Source organism: Pteropus alecto, unplaced genomic scaffold, assembly GCF_000325575.1.
Source record: "Pteropus alecto unplaced genomic scaffold, ASM32557v1 scaffold5, whole genome shotgun sequence".
NCBI classification, from domain to species: Eukaryota; Metazoa; Chordata; class Mammalia; order Chiroptera; family Pteropodidae; genus Pteropus; species Pteropus alecto.
Window position 1 is genome coordinate 29054697 of NW_006441953.1, and position 16252 is coordinate 29070948.

The 16252-nt window shown below is 51.8% G+C and overlaps 1 protein-coding gene across 1 annotated transcript in view; it reads right to left on the reverse strand.

Moving 5' to 3' along the window:
- OTOP1 (otopetrin 1) overlaps positions 1–9123 on the reverse strand; it is a 29050-nt gene extending 19927 nt beyond the window's left edge. Inside the window, exon 1 of the mRNA XM_006919085.1 lies at positions 8775–9123. Within this exon, the coding sequence (XP_006919147.1) occupies positions 8775–9123 (349 nt within the window). The remainder of the gene's footprint in view (positions 1–8774) is intronic.
- Positions 9124–16252: the final 7129 nt, after the last annotated feature.

The window sequence follows — 16252 nt, forward strand, 5'->3', positions numbered from 1 at the left end:
GGAAAGAAAATAGCAAATGTTGTCAAGGATGCAGACAGCCCTTGTGCCGCCGCCATGGAAAACTGTATGGCAGTTTCTCAAAAAATTAAAAATAGTATTTCTGCGTGATCCAGAAATTCCACTTCTGGGCGTGAACCTAAAAGGATCAAAAGCAAAGACACAAAGGGATATTTGCACATTCGCGTTCATGGCAACATTATTCACAATAGCCAAAAGGTAGGAGCAAACCAAGAGTCCATTGATGGATGAATGGGTAGACAAGATGTGGTATATTCATACGACGGAGCATTATTCAGCTTCAGAAAGGAAGGACAATCTGCCACATGCAACAACACGGATGGACCTGGAGGACATTATGCCAAGTGAATAAGCCAGTCACAAAAGACAAACACTATGTGATCCTGCCCCGCTGAGGTTCCTTAGAGTAGTTAAATTCCTAGAGCCGGAAGATAGAATGATGAGGCCAGGCGGCTGGGGGGAGGGGCGAATGGACAGTTGATCGACGCCAGATGAAAGAAAGATATTAACTGCATAACGTGAATGTACTTAACACTACGAACTGTACACTTGAAAATGATTAAGCTGGTAAATGTCGTTATGTATATTTTACCACAATTAAAAATTACATATTCTTCTGTATAAATAAATTCTACTATTGGCCTGAAAGCCGAAACTAGAAGACAGTACTGTATCCTGTTTATCACTGTACCTACCCCATGCGTACCCAAGGGTCTGACAAATGATATACATTCAACAAAAGTCGGCTGAGTCAAAAGAAGTCCCCCAGAAGCTTTCCCCGCAAAAATGATCAGTCTAAGATTGTCACTGTTCTGCTCAAAAATCTCAGTTCTCTGATCCTAAAATCCTGTTCTCTAAAGAATGAAGGTGAGGGATAGACAGGTGTACAGGAGCCTGCTACACTATCTTTGCATCTCTTCTGTAAGTCCAAAACTTTTCTAAAATAGAACGTTAATTTTTAAAAAATGATGGGTTAGGGGTCTATGGTAGTGTCACGGAGAAGGGCCTATGTGTGCCTCACAAAGCGAAGAAAGGAAACGTTGATGGCCTATCCATCAAAGCACGATTTTGACCAAAAAATAAAAACAAACAGAAAAGGTGCATATGAAAAAAAAAAAAAAAAAGTCCGGAAAGAAAGGACATAGTAATTGCTCAATAAAATAGTAACTAATGGTAACGATTATAATTGTTATTTGTTTTGAAGGATGCCTGCCAAAATATGATCAACAAAAAAGATTAGTGATAATCATCATCATCTCTATCCTTCTAAACATCATCACACAACATTTCTTCAGACCCTAAATGTCAGGCACTGGGCTAACAGAGTGAAGGGCATGCGCCTGACCGGGGGCGTCTAACATTACAGCCCAGCCTGAGAAGCCTCCCGGGACAAGTAATGCAATCACCTGGCTCTTTTCCAGTGTTCGAAACTTTATAGAAACGACTCTTAAGTCATTTTTTTTTTTTTTTAAATCCTGGAAAACCCCCAGTGAAATCAGAAACTTGGTAAGAGCGGAGATTTAATCCTAGTGCTTTGAAAGAGTTGGACAAACGCACGGGGTTCATTCCGATTACAAAGAGAAAAAGCAAGATGCGGCGAGGCAGGTGTCCCTAGTGGTGGGAGCGCAGGCTGGAGCTGTGGGGACCCGGCACTGGCCCTGGCTGTGCCACTGACGAAACGCATGAGCTTGGACAAGTCACTTCGCTGCTCCATGCCTGGGCTTTCTCATCCATAACGTGAGATTGGTTCACAGCACTGGTTTTCAAACTTGAGCAAGCTTCAGAATCACCCAGAGGGCTTTTTAAAACAGATTGCAAGGCTTCGGTCTCAGGGTTTCTGACTCACTAGGTCTGGTGGCAGGGGCAGGGAGGCAAAATTTGCATCTCTAACGGGTTCCCAGGTGGAGCTGATGCTATTGCATCTGGGGCCCCACCTTGAGAAGCACTGGTGGAGAACATCTCTGTCATTGACATTCAAGACTGTGATAAACACGTCATGGACCTCCTCACCCTCTTGAAATCCTTCCTTCATCCATCCACCCTCTATAGATTCATTCATCCATATATTTATACAACAAATATTTTAGCGAGTCATACTATGCATGAAGCTTTTTGCCAGGGGCTCCCTAGTACACAAACAAGACCTCTGGAAAAGCAAATATGCGGATATTGCATTAATTGGGGTGTGCACAAAATACAGTGGGATGAGCTGGCAGCAGACTCCTCATGTGCAGCTGGGAACCTGAAGCCCATGGAGGATGCCATGGCAAGGACGGGACTGCTGCTCGGGAGCCCTGTCCCCAACCGAGATGTCACCTGCTCATCAGGGCAAAAGGCAGAAAGATATTTGAGATACGCACAATAGAATTTGTTCGACAACGATTTGTTGAGCACCACCTATGATCCAGGCACTGTGGCAGGCACCGGGGGTGTAAAACAGTTGATAAAAGACAGTATCTGCTCTCGATGAGTTTCATAGTCTGGTGAGGAAGGCAGGAAATAAATAAATAAATAAACGTAGAAGAAATGTCGGGAAATGTTAAGCGCATGAAGGAAAGTAAAGCAGGGAAGAGGATTGAGGCTGACGATGGGTGTGGTCAGGAAGTGACAGGCAGATACAGAACGGAGGATGGGACGTGTCATCCACATGATTCTCCTGACAAAGGGCTTTAACTAAACAACTAGTCCTCAAAATTAGGGAAGATGAAGAAGAGAGGGAACAATAGCAAGCAGTAAACTTGGCAAAAGATTAGAAAGGTAGATGGATATATAATGGAAGGAAGGAGAGAAGGAAGGTAGGGGGGAGTGAGGAAAATGGATGGATGGATGGATGATGGATGGATGATAAATGGATGATGGATGGATGATAAATGGATGATGAATGGTTGGATGGATGGATGGATGGATGGATGGATGGTGGATAGATGGGTGGGTGGGTGGATGGATGGTGGGGTGTGGATGGATGGATGGATGATAAATGGATGGATGGATGGATGATAAATGGATGGATGGATGGATGATAAATGGATGATGGATGGATGATAAATGGATGATGGATGGATGATAAATGGATGATGGATGGATGATAAATGGATGATGGATGGATGATAAATGGATGATGGATGGATGATAAATGGATGATGGATGGATGATAAATGGATGATGGATGGATGATAAATGGATGATGGATGGATGGATGGATGGATGGATGAATGGTTGGATGGTGAATAGATGGGTGAGTGAATGGATAGACAGATATGTGGATGGATGGATGCATGGATGGATGGATGGATGCATGGCTGATAAAATGCAAACAACACGAGTCTTAATGTGTTGGAAAAATTAAAAGACAGAAATGGGATGGATGAATGGTTGGATGGTGAATAGATGGGTGAGTGAATGGATGGACAGATACGTGGATGGATGGATGCGTGGATGGATGGATGGATGAAGTCCAGTAGATTGATAAACAGATTAATAGAAAGAGAAAACAAGATAAGAAACGTTAAATCCAAATAGATAGGGATAAACTGTCTGGAAATGTGTAATTTACATGCTCTATGACTTGTGATAAAGTTGGAGAATCACGCTGGCGTCGGACTTGAGGGGAAGCAAAGACAGAAAACCTTTTGAGGGTCTCATGGTGAAGAGGTGGGGACCAGCGGACAAGAACAGAAAGAGGGGAGCAAATGCATTCTAAGGTCTATCTCACTGGAACAGAGAGGGAGCAGGAGGACCTGGGCGCAGGAACCCCGTGTCCCACGCGCCCTGCGGGGGGCCGTGCTCTCAGCCACCGTGCTCTGCTGCCCCCCATTATCTGCGCTGTCCTCGCCCTGTCCCCCGTCCTTCCGTGCAGGAAGGGCCATGCCCCTTCATCTTGCCGTCCCCAGAGCCCAGCCAGCGCCTGGTATGGACGATTGAACCGAACCAGACCAAAGGTTCTGCACGACCAACACCAAGTTGGGCGTGGCTCCCTTCTCTGTTGCTCTCTGCAAGTCCCCAAGATCCCTCTGCTCAGCAGGGCTGACAGAAGCACAATGGAGTTAAGGGATTTTGCCTTCTCTGTCACCTGTTACTGTCATACCATCTGCTCTGAAGCAAGGAGCTTATTCCTCTTATTCTCACTCTGTGCAAATATTGACAGCAATGGGGGCTCAATCCTCCCCTTTCAGCCTCCTGGTCTGGTAAACAGGGACGATGGCACCCACCACAGGGACTGCTGCGAGACTGAAAACGTTCCGCTAAGTGACAGAAGCGAGTCACAAAAATGACATATTATATGATTCCATTCGCAGGGAACGTGCAGCCTAAGCAGCTCTAGGAAGCAAAAGCAGATTAGCGGTTGCCGGGGACTGGGGGACGATAAGAAATTTGGGGGGGGGTGACAGCTAAAGGGTACAGGGTTTCTTTTCGAGATGATAAAAATATCTTAACACTGACTATGGCAATGGTTGCATATCGGTGAAGACACCGAAAGCCACTGGGCTGTGCACTTTAAGTGGGTGGATCATGGAGTATAAAGACTATACCTCAATAAAGCTATCTTTCAAAAAGAAGAAATGCTGGGACGAACTGACGTGGAGCTTGCTGCACCTGGGCAGGGACAGAAGTCCAAGGAAGCAAGGGGTGTCTGGGAGGGGCTGTCCCATGAAGATCAGCACGTGCCCTGCGGGAGGAAAGCAAAGCGAAGCCCAGAGCAATGCCCGTGAGCTTGCGCGGCTGCCCACAAGCCAACGGGGTGGGCTGGACTCCCACAGGGCCCCGCCCTGACCACGCCCTCCGCCGCCGCACCCGATGACGATGAGGATGATGATGACGACGGCACGCCTGCTTTTTCAATCCCGCCAGCCATCCTTGAGTGGCTTCTCGCGAGTCCCGGCTGTCCTGCCAGACTGCGGGCTCCCTGAGCACAGGGACCGGTGCATCTTTGTGGCCTTCACCCCTGTCCTTCCCACCTGCCTCGGTCTCTGCCGCCGAGCCCCACGGCTCCGCTCCCTGTTCACACCCATCTCTCTCAGCAACCGTCACTTTCCCACACGTGGAGACAGCTTGTTTCCAAAACCCAGCCCGTGCCTGGTACGGACGGGTCACTGGGCTCCCGACCTCTGTCTCCAGAGGTTGTACAGACACATAAGCAGCGCACGGCTGCCCCTTTACTTCCGGTCTCTTAAGGGACAATGAGCACAGGGCTCTCAGCAGCCCCCTCCCGGTGTGGCTTGCCGGGGGAGATGCGGTGTGTCGCAAACATGGGTGTGTCTCGCTTTAAGAAAAAAGCACTGCGTAAAAAGCCGATCTTATAAAAAGAGTAAATTTGGGGGTGATTATTCACACACACACACACACAAAGAAGCACTGTGACAAATAACTGGGCCCATTCTCCCAACGTACTGTATTAATAATACTCCTCTGGGTTTGAGACAGGACAGAAACAAGAAAGAAAAACAAAGCTACCTTTACTGCTGCAGTCTTTTAAGAAATTAGAAACAGAAGAGATACACGAACCCCGTCATCAACAGGACAAAACACTAGTTACTGGGTCGCCACGTCACTGCCCACACCGCACCAGTGACATCCAGGCTGCTGTGGCGTGTTCCGGAAGAAACCAATCTCTTAGCAAACAGAGGAGCTGCATTAATAACCCATTATTTCTACCACATTTTTTAAATAGGTCAATATTTTTTGTTCCAAAGGAAGTTAGAAGCACTCTCCACGTGCTGAATATAAAATGGAGTCATTTCAATTAAGCTGCTAAATTATTAGCTTTATGAAGGTTGAGGCATGAGGAAACAATTCTTTTGGGGTGGGGTGGGGGGAGGTCTTAGTGAGTCTGAGAACTTGAACTTTGGAATTCTCCAGCCCTGAGTCAATACCGAGATGTACACTAGTTTGTTGTGCCGATGCCCAGACATACACGGACCTGCAGGGAGCCTCCTGACGACCCCCTAGAGGACTCAGGACTCAGGACCAGACCTTCCGGTGCCCATCCTCCAGCCCACCTGGCATCCATCATTCAGCCCACCTGGCATCTGACTGGCTACTGTCCTGGGCCAATCCCAGGGCTAGGAAGGCAGGGCTGATAATTCTCAAGAATGTACTTTTTATGATAAGAACCCCTAACTTCTTTTTCCTTCAGAACACTTCTGGGGTTTGGCCTAGTTGTAATTCCACATTGGCCAACTCTAAGATCCTTGAATAAATCTTTGTCGTTTCTTTCTAGATAAATGTGCTAATAAAGACTTCCTTGTGCTAAGTCAACAGGAGTCTTTACCTTCCCACACCCAGCAGGTGGGACAGCAGATTTCCTGCTCAAGGAAAAGCCTCCCAGTCCATACCCACACATAAAAAAAACTTTCTCTGGAAAACCTCAGTGCCCAGAATTCCACAGGTTGGCTCTTTCCCAAAGCCCCAGACTTCCACGACTGTCACAGAAGCCAGGGCAGAGCTAAATCAAACCTGTCTTTCTAGCTGCGATTCAGTCCCTGCCTCTCGCTTCTTCGATGAACCACAGCTCATTGAGATGGAGGGACGGCGCTTCGCAAACCGTGTTCACGCAAACATCTCTCAGCTTCTCCTGGAGAGGCAGTCAGGCTTCTCAGTTTACTGATGAGGAAACCAGGCCTGAGAAATTGCTATTGATGGAGCTGAGAAGCAAGCTAAGCTTTCCACGGCCAGCACCATTGTCACTCTCCACGTGCTGCGCTTCAACGGCTACGTTATCCTGGGCCGGCTCGCTGAGCATCGAAACAGTCGCCATTACTGAACACCTGCTGTACGCACGCTCTGTATCGCCTCGTGCACTATCGCTGCTCGGCGTCGAACGGACATCTCGAATGTAACCCAGCCACGAGAGAAACTTCGATTCTGGGTCCCCACATCTGCTTCTCCCTCCATCTTCCCCGTCCTCAGAAATGGCCCCACCCTTCATTCACCCACTTACTCAGGCCCCAGTGCAGAAAGACTCCCTTGAAGGAGGGAGAGAGTGAGGAAAAACAGGGGAGAGAGGGACAGAAGAAGGAAGGGAACGAGAAGAGAGAAAGGAAAAAAAAAGAGGGATGGAGGAAGAGGGGGAGGGAGGGAAGAGAAAGCAAAGGAGGAAAGAAGGGAGGTGGGAATGGGGAGGGGTGAAGGAGAAAGGAAGGGATGGATAAGGAGGAGAAAGAAGGAACGAAGAGAAGGAAGAACAGAAGGATGGAGGAGAAAGAAAGGAGGGCGGGACAAAGAAGGGATCCTTCCACGACAGGAAGCATAGGTCAAAAGCCTGTGTCCGTAATATTGTTTTTAGCCCGCAGAAGTCAGTATCCCCAAAATAACATCTCATTCCTGCCATTCACGGCGAGTCACAAAAACCATGAATCTCCCTAAAACGACCATCTTCGGAACAGGAATGTGGGCCACCCTGGAGTCGTTACCAGCTTTTCCAGAGGTAAGATGAGCTAGACATAGTTCCTGAGCCTAAGAAACCTGAAATGTCATCTGGATGACAAGGCTCATATCTAATTAGTGATAATACAAGGCAGAAATTGATGAGGACCAAAAAAGCTCTACACGGGGAGCCGCGGAGGGAGCGGTAACTCCTGCCAGGTGGGTGAAGGGGGCATTGGGGCCAGACACTTGAAGAGGTTGTGGGTGGGAAGGAGAACAAATGTGTGCTGGGCACCCGCCCTGTGCCCGGCCGTCATTGGCCCTACCAAGTGTGCGATTCTTATTCTACCCTTGCTGAAACTAGCTGGGTGGGCGGATCAAGGAACTTAATCCTCTATACCTGTATATCCCTCACTTTTATTCTTTAGAGAACAGCATTTTAGGATCAGAGATTAAGGAACTTGCTCAAGGTCATGCAAAGAAAGGAAAAGCTACACTCGAAGTGAGATGTAAATTCAGGCCTCCCATGAGAATTCAGTTGGTTGTGATGTGTCTGTACCCAGCGTCTCCCATGAAGGTTGCACAGACAGCGTTCTCCACAATCAGACTCCCCACCACACCTTCCCTTTGACCTACTTTGTATCTATCTCCTTTTCAAGAGTGGAAGCTCCTTGAAGATGGGAGGGTTCCCATCTCAACAATGTTTCAATCAATATGCGGCCAGTATCTAGGAAGCAGCGGCTATCCCCCGCCGTGGGAAAGTTTATCTGTTCATTCATTACTTCGTCCATCCCAACTGCACTTTCTTAGCTCCTACTCTATGTCAGGTGCTCTGGTGGCTCTAGGACTAAGAGATGAGCATCGTAGAGCTCCCCCAGTGCGACAGAGCGGACAGAAGTGTCAACAAGAAGAACAGTGTCTACTCAGGGCACAGTGAGGGATAAACTGTAGTCAGAGGCTCAAAAGTGAGGGGTAGGTCAGAAAAGCATCGCTCGGGAGATTAGGGTGGTTGGGGAAGGGTGCTGAGCCCTGACTTGGACAGCAAGGCAGGTGACATGCACTCCAGGAGGAGGGTACAGAATATGCAAAGTTATGGGAGCATGAACTATTGGGCCAGATCCTAGCAGGCCTTGAATGCCAGGATAGGGAGTGCGGCCTCCAGCAGCGGGTCAGTGGATCCACTGCAGGGCTTCGAGCCAAGGAAAGATGGACAGCTTTGTGTCGCCGTAGCTCTAACAACGGAATGTAAGTCAAGAAGAGCCTCAAGTCGTGGAGAGGCGGCTCCTGCCATCACTCAGGCTTACCGAAGAAAGGGGAGAGCCGGAAAAGCCGTGCAGGAAGACAGAGACCCAGGAGGGTCCGCGGAGGGAGTGGAGGGAGGAAGGGGCACTCACCGCGCAGCCAGCGCGCGCCGGCGTGCGTGTCCTTGAGGCGGAGGAGGCGGCGGTGCGCGGCGCGGCGGCGCAGGTACCACAGCATCCAGAGCAGCTGCAGCAGCATGAGCGCCGAGAGGAAGCAGAGCAGGGCGCTCTTGCCCACGCCCGACGCGTGCACGGCCCAGGCCAGCAGGAGCAGCAGCCCCGCCACGAACACGTTCAGCCCGTGCTGGCTGCTCAGCGCCTCGGCCAGCTTCTGCGGGACGCCGGCCTGGACCGGGGCCCCCGGGCGTGCGGGCCCCGAAGGCCTGTCCGCTGCGCTCCGAGCCGCCTGAGGAGGGGCGGGCGCCCCGTGGCCCTCGGGCATCACGGCGGGACCCGCACTACGTCTGGTCCCCGCGGGGGCTGTGGCCTGGGTCGCACCTGCTGCTCCCGCCTCTAACGCTGGCCCCGACGCCCTCTGCCAGTCACTTGCTCTCTCGATCCCCCTCCGACGCCTGCTTTCCGCGCTTCTGCCCCTCTGCCCGCGGGGTACCCGCCCGGTCCACTCACCACCGTCCCCCACCCGGCTGACCCGGGCTGACCCTGGCTTTTTCCCGCTCCCGATGCTCACCCCGCGATGCCCGGGGCAGCGCGCCCGCCCACTCCGCGACCCACGCGGGCCGCTCCGCGCCCCTGATGCCTCGGACCCGAGCCAGCCCTGCGCCTTCGCCCGCGCGTCCTCCCGCTCCTGTCCCCAAGCGCCCGGCCCCCGCCCACTGTCCCCAGCCCTGTCCCCTGCCCCGTCCCTGGCTCTGACCCGTCCCGGGGCTCCGGGCCCAGGCCCCCGTAACCCTGGCTTGCGACAGATGCCTCCCGCCGGCTCGCGGAGTGGGCGTGGGGCACGAGGGAGTCGCCCCGAGCGAGCCCGGGGGAGTGGGCGCGTGTGGCGCCCCGGCCTCTGCGGGTGCGTGCGCTGCCCCGGGCTGTCCCTGAGCGTCTGCGTCGCGGACCGCAGAGGTTTAGATGAGCCTGAAAGTGTCCGTGTGCGTCTGTCTGTCCTCGTCCCTGGGTATCTGTGCGATGTTTTCCCTCTGCGGGTCTGTCTGGCCTGCTGTCTGTGGGTCTCATAGCTTGTTCCTAAATCTATGAATAGGAGGAGGGCGTGTCTTCTTGTGTCTGTGTTTGTCTTGTGTACCTGCTGGGAGCCGCCCAGATGCGGATAAGACAGGAGCCACTTCCCAAGAAAACAGATAATCTCTCGACCTCCTCCAAAGGAATGGGGAGCTGCCCCAGGAGCCATTGGAGCTGGGGTGAGGGTGTCCGGGGTTCTCCCTGGAACCCGGGGCGCCGAGCGCTTCCCTCAGCCCCCAGACTGCCAGAAGCTGATCTCGTCAGCCAGAGTGCCGCTCAGATGCCCCTAAGGGGACTTCCCGGGAGGTTTCTGCAAAAGAAACCGTCCTAAGGGCGAGTGAAGCTGAGAGCAGGGCTGGAGCAGGGAGCTGCGGGGAGCTGCGGGGAGCTGCGGGGAGCTGCTGGGGAAGGAGCCTGGGAACGGGCAGGCAGGGCCAGCCACCTGTGCCGAAACGAAGGGCTCAGCTCGCAGGAGACACCCCTCCTCCGCACCTTAACGCTCCGCTGTTGCCCTCCTGAAATTCTTTTTGAACTGGGGACCCACGTTTTCATATTGCAGTGGATCCAGCAAACGACATAGCTAGTTCTGACTACAGAGGATCCTGGCTGCGGGGGAGCTCTGGGCCAGGAGGGAGTCCACCTGGGGATCGTGTCTTACCTTCATTCATTCATTCATTCATTCGTTCATGTGGTCAACACTTATTTAACTCTGAATTGCTTGCCAGGATCTAGGCGCAGAGGATACAGCTATGAAAGACCATCCTCACTGAGCCATTCTGGTTGAGACACACTCAGTGGGCAAGTATCTACTGAGCCCTCACTGGGAAGCTGCAGAAATCAATGTGAGACTCAGCCCTGCCTTCCAGGAGCTCATGGCCCAGTGGAGAAGACAGAACAAGCTGTCCCCGGGAGCAGGGTGCCTGCTCAGACGGGAGACTCAGATGAGCCCCGAGTCTGCCAGGAAGGGCGAGAGGTTCCCAGAGGAGGCAGCACCTGCACGGGTCTTTATAGCTAGGAGGAGGAGCCGGCCAGGCAGCATGGGGCAGGGCAGGGCATTCCAGAGAAAGGATGAGTACGTGCACAGAAATGAGTGTGAAAAGGCTGGTGGTGACCAAGAAACACATCCACCAGCTGGGTGTCCCCAGAGCCAAGCCACGCGGATGCTCAGTAATAAGCCAAGGAGTTAACGAATGCACAAATGCATGCACGCTGTGTGAACGAGCAAGGCGGCCTTGGTCTCCTCATCATGAGGGAGGGTGTCGGACTCCGTGATGAGTCCTCCCCACTGTGCTCGAGCCCCTTACCTTGCCTTGTTTTCTTCCTTAGCACACGTCGTTACCTGGAAGGGGTGTACATCTGCGACCTGGCTCTGTGATGACAACTCTACCAGGACAGTGCCTGTCCTGTCCACTGCCGTATTGTCCAGGATGCAGAACAGTGGGGCCCAGCACACAGCAGGTGCCCAGTAAATGTGTCGAGCTGTGTCCCCCCAAAGATGTTGAAGTCCTAACCCTGGTTCATACCTGTGACCATTATTTCTTTGCCAATGACCAAGGGGAGGTCATTAGGGTGGGCCCTCATCCTGTATGGCTGTGTCCTTACGAAAAGGGGGAATGTGGAGACACGCACGTACAGAGGGATGATGCCGTGAAGATACAGAAAGAATGCCATCTGCAAGCCGAGGAACACCTGAGACTTCCAGAAACCAGGCGCGAGGTCTGAAACAGACCCTCCCGCAGAGCCAAGTGCTGCTTTACCCCCGTCCTCCGCAGGGGGGGTTGTTGGTGAGTATCCACATGAGATGCAAATCTTCACACTCTGAATTCATTCTGAGAAGTCCATCCACATGCTTCTCCCCCAACATTCAGTGGTGAGAATGTCCCCTAAGGTCACCAATCTTCCAGTTCCAGTCACTGGCCATCTAGCCAGACTGGTGGCCCGTTAGCAGCCACCCTGAGTTAACGGAGATTCGTACTCCACACATCTCGCAGTCCGGACCAAGTGGATGGCCGAGTGTACCGCTCAGCAGGCGGCCCGCTGGCTTTTCTTCCACGCCTTCCCTCTGGGGCCACCCCTGGGCAGAGCTGTAACGCCGCAGCTGTCCACGTGGCTGGACATCATATTGCGATGGTTGGTGCCATCGCATGGTGCAGAACCTCCTGGAAACTAAGCCCGAGCTTTCTCTCCTCAAGTCTGAGACTCACCATGGGACCACAGGTGTGGAGGAAAGGGGACAGGGCAGCAGGAGTCGGTCTCGCAGGGCCCCGAGCCACCTGCACGTGTGGCCTACTCATGGTTTCCAACCTCGCTCAAGTTCAAGTCTTACATGCTCTATTTACCCAACAGTGTATCACTGCTGAGCATGCCCGGCCTTGTGGTTTGGTGGATCGGATGGCGTCCAGTTCGGGCCACAGTTCGGCGTTCAGCCCAGTAGCAAGTGAGAAGTTGTTTCTCAAAGGGAAAAACCTGCGGAAGAGGGGTGGACGCGCTCTAACCCGCGACGTGTGCCGAGACTCTCCTGTCGGTTCGTGCCGGTCTCCATGCCACGAAACCACTGGCGACGGGCACTTTGAGTGTCGTTGGCTTTATGGGGTTATAAGGCCCAAGTGGTAGAACAGCTTGAACTACAGCCTGCTCCTGCTCGGGGGCCTCGTGGGCTCCTCAGTGGCCAGGTCAGTCACACATTCGGACGTGGTGGCTGTTGCTGGCAACATGTAGAAATCTCCCTCGGCGTCTCTCTGTTAGCTGGGAGGTCACGCAAAGGGCAGCGTCTGTCTTTCCCCCTGGACTGAATTCTGCCCACCTGAGAGGACAGGACCTGGCTCCCCCGACCCCACCCCACCCTGAGCCCCGAGCAAGGAACGCAGAGCCACTGCCGTCTTGATTTTAGCCCAGTGAGACCCACACCAGACTGCGAACCGTGGAACCGTAGGATAATTCATTTCTGTTGTTTTTTAGCTATTTGTGGCAATTTGTTACAGTGGTGACAGAAATCTATAAAAGTTCACCTTTGGATCCTAGAAACTATGCTTTGAGGAGCAAGCTGCCCCACGGAGCGGTCAATGTGGAGAAATCGGCCGCCAGCACCACCTTGCCCTCCGCGAGGGCGCCCTCGGAAGTGGATGGTCCAGCCTGTCACCCCACATGGAGCAGAAACAAGCTGTTCCTGCAAATTCCTGCTCAAATTTCAGATCTGTGAATAAAATAAATGATGGCGGTCATTTTAAGCCACTTAAGTTCTGGTGTGGCTTGTTATGAGCAGTGGATAAGCCGAACATACAGACACGAGGCCAGGAGATGTGGCCAGCGGGGAGTCCCAGGCTTCCTGTGGTGACCAGCGTGACAGGGATAAAGGGATTATGAAAAGAATCCCGATGGTCTGAGAGGCGGTCAGGCCGAGTACTGGGGGACAGGGAGGGTGGCAGAGGGCGTGGTGCGTGCAGCAGGCTGAACCGGGGCCAGTCCTGCCACTGGGGGGTGGGGGCGGGGAGGGACCAGGTCCCCGAGGTCCTTTTCAACTCCTCTTTACTGCACACGTAAGGGAGCGTGATATACACCCTTGTGCACCCATATGCCAACATTTTTTAAAGGAGAGGCCCACAGATGCTATAAAGGAACCCAAGAATATGGTTAAGAACTGGAGAAGCATGAGGGGCCTGACTGGAGTGTGTCATTTGAAGAGGGAAATCTGGCCACACATTTGTCTGCTGACAGGAAGGCTGCCTCTCAAGGCATCGTGAACATACCCAAAGCGAGGTACTGAAAAGGTCTGTAAAAGCTGCAGCTACACTGAAGGCTGCGTGCATGGCTTCAGACATAAACCAGGCGCACATGACAGTTCTGCACAAATGCGGAAATCCTGTTCAATCTCAGAGCTGAACCCGAGACTCGGATGAGAGTTCCTTGGCCCTCTTAGGAGTAATTTACTCTCCTCTTCAACTCCCAATCGTCCCTTTAAAATTAGTCCTTAGTGTGTACAAAATGTCCCGAATGCTCTGTCATTCAATTATTTTTATGAATTCCACATAAACAGTTCCTAGAATCCCCCAAACTCTTTCCTGCCTCAAAGAATACTGAGCTGCATCAGACTTTCAAGAAAAATGTTTTTAAGTGAAGGGCGTTTATCCTAACTGTGGCAGCTGAAGAGGGGCATCCGGTAACTCCTGTTATGCAGACCCCCAGCCCCTCCCCCGGAAACTACCCCGCTTACAGAGGTGTGGCTCTCAGCTTGACTCCGATTCCGAGGCATCTTTTGCTTAAGTAAAGCCAGACCTTTGTAGTTGTTGCATGAAACCAAAGAGCCCTGATACAGCCAGGATCCTAAGTCCTCTTAGGGTCCCCCAGAAAGACCACCGCCTCCCCAGCCAGGTCCTGGACACAGATGTGGTGGGGAGTCTCGACCTGGTTTTTACCTAGTGGGTTAAGTTAGATCCCATCATCTCGATGTTCCCTGCCCATGTGAACGTTCTAGCTTTGCAGCGATGTCTCTATTGACATCTGGAGGAGAGTTCTCGACCCGGTGTGCACGCTGGAATCGACAGGATTCTTCCAAAAACTGAATCAGAACCTTGGGACAGCAGGTCTGGGCAACCAGTGCACAACTCAGGTTGAAAACTTGGCCTTGACACTTGGGACTGTCAAAGTCAGGGACATTTTTAAGAGCACACACCTACTTCTACCGTGCCCCTGGCTTTCATGAGAAGGATTTCCAGCAGTTACTATAGTTACTCATTAGTCTTAAGAACTGGCCCTCCTCCCAGACACTTGTTCAGAAGCAGTAACAACATTCCTTGACACTGTTTTTATTTAGTTAGTAGTTATAACAGGAAAAAACCCATAAATAATCTGCATACCAGTTATCTAACAGAAACAGGGACCAGGCAGGATCCTGTTCAAACAGATTTACTAAAATGTAAACAACCTCCTGTGACCAGCATTGGCATCTGCCTGACTGGGTTTTAACAAACAATATTAAACAGAAAATCCAGCCTTAGATTTCTATCCAAGCAGTAAGACTACTCTGCAAGAAAGAGATAAATGGATGGATGGATGGATGGGATGGATGGATGGATGGGATGGATGGATGGATGGATGGATGGATGGATGGATGGTTGGATGGATGGAAGGATTGGATGGATGGAAGGATCGGATGGATGGATGGATGGACTGATGGATGGGATGGATGGGATGGATGGATGGAAGGACTGGATGGATGGAAGGACTGGATGGATGGATGGATGGATATAGGTAGGCGGATGGACAGAGGTCGGTGGCAAGATGGATGGAAGGAGGAGGGAGGGGAGGATAGCTATTCTCCCTTGCAGAATCCATCCAGGCAGGCAGACAGAATTTATGGGAACTGTCACTGGAGGACTGTCCTCTGCCCCCGCCTCCACGTTCCCTCCAGTGGGCCTGAACCCACGCGCTCTCTAATCCTAACTGCCAGGGTTGGCAACCTCATCCCTGCACATCACTGACTCTGGCCTTGTCTCTTACTGTTCACACTCTCACGTGCGCATGCGCACAAACTGGGCTTGGTTCTGCCTGTGGCCCATGCTGGCCTCCTCCGCCTCCTGATCCCCGGTCCCTTGTCTCTCCTCCTCCACCGCCATTTACTGAGCAAGCACCTGCTGGGCGCCAGGCACCACAGTCGGTGTGCTACCAACACCGTCCCCATTATCCACGATCCACGAGAGACACTGTTCCCACTTCGCAACTGCAGACATACGGGGTGGGCGGTGGCAGGTGCTGGGTGCAATCTGAGCCAGGTACGGTAGGGGCTGACTCAGACCAGCACTGGATGTCCCTCCACAGGAAACAGAACCAACACCGGGGACTTCCTATGTCACAGTCCTTGCGATGCTGAGGTCTCATGTGAGCATATTTGCATTTGAAAACGTGACTGCTGTCTTCCCAGAGGTCTCTGAAGAGCAGAGTGGCCTTCTCTAAAAAAGAAGCCTTATTTCTACAGTTAACTCCATGTGCTAATTCGCTGAAAACAGAAACTATTTCAAAATCTGTATTAATAGAACCCGCAAGAAAGTTAAAAAACATTTTATTAAAATGGTAAGGAAAAAATTATGCATACTTAAAAATCATTAAAAGTTCACATTAAAATGCTAAAAACCCAATAATTTACACAATGATAAAATCTAAAGTGATGGGAATGCATAAAAATACGTTCAGTTGGTCCTTAACAAAACCATCATAAACATGAGATCCGCAAGACACCATCGCTCCGGCACGCGCACGCGCACACCCGCCACCTCCCACAGTGACCTGCCACCGCTCAGTGAGGGAGCAGCTCAATCTACGATCCCGGGAGGACATCGTGCACTTAAAAGAAACTTACAATTCTTACGCCAATACTGTCTTCGACGATT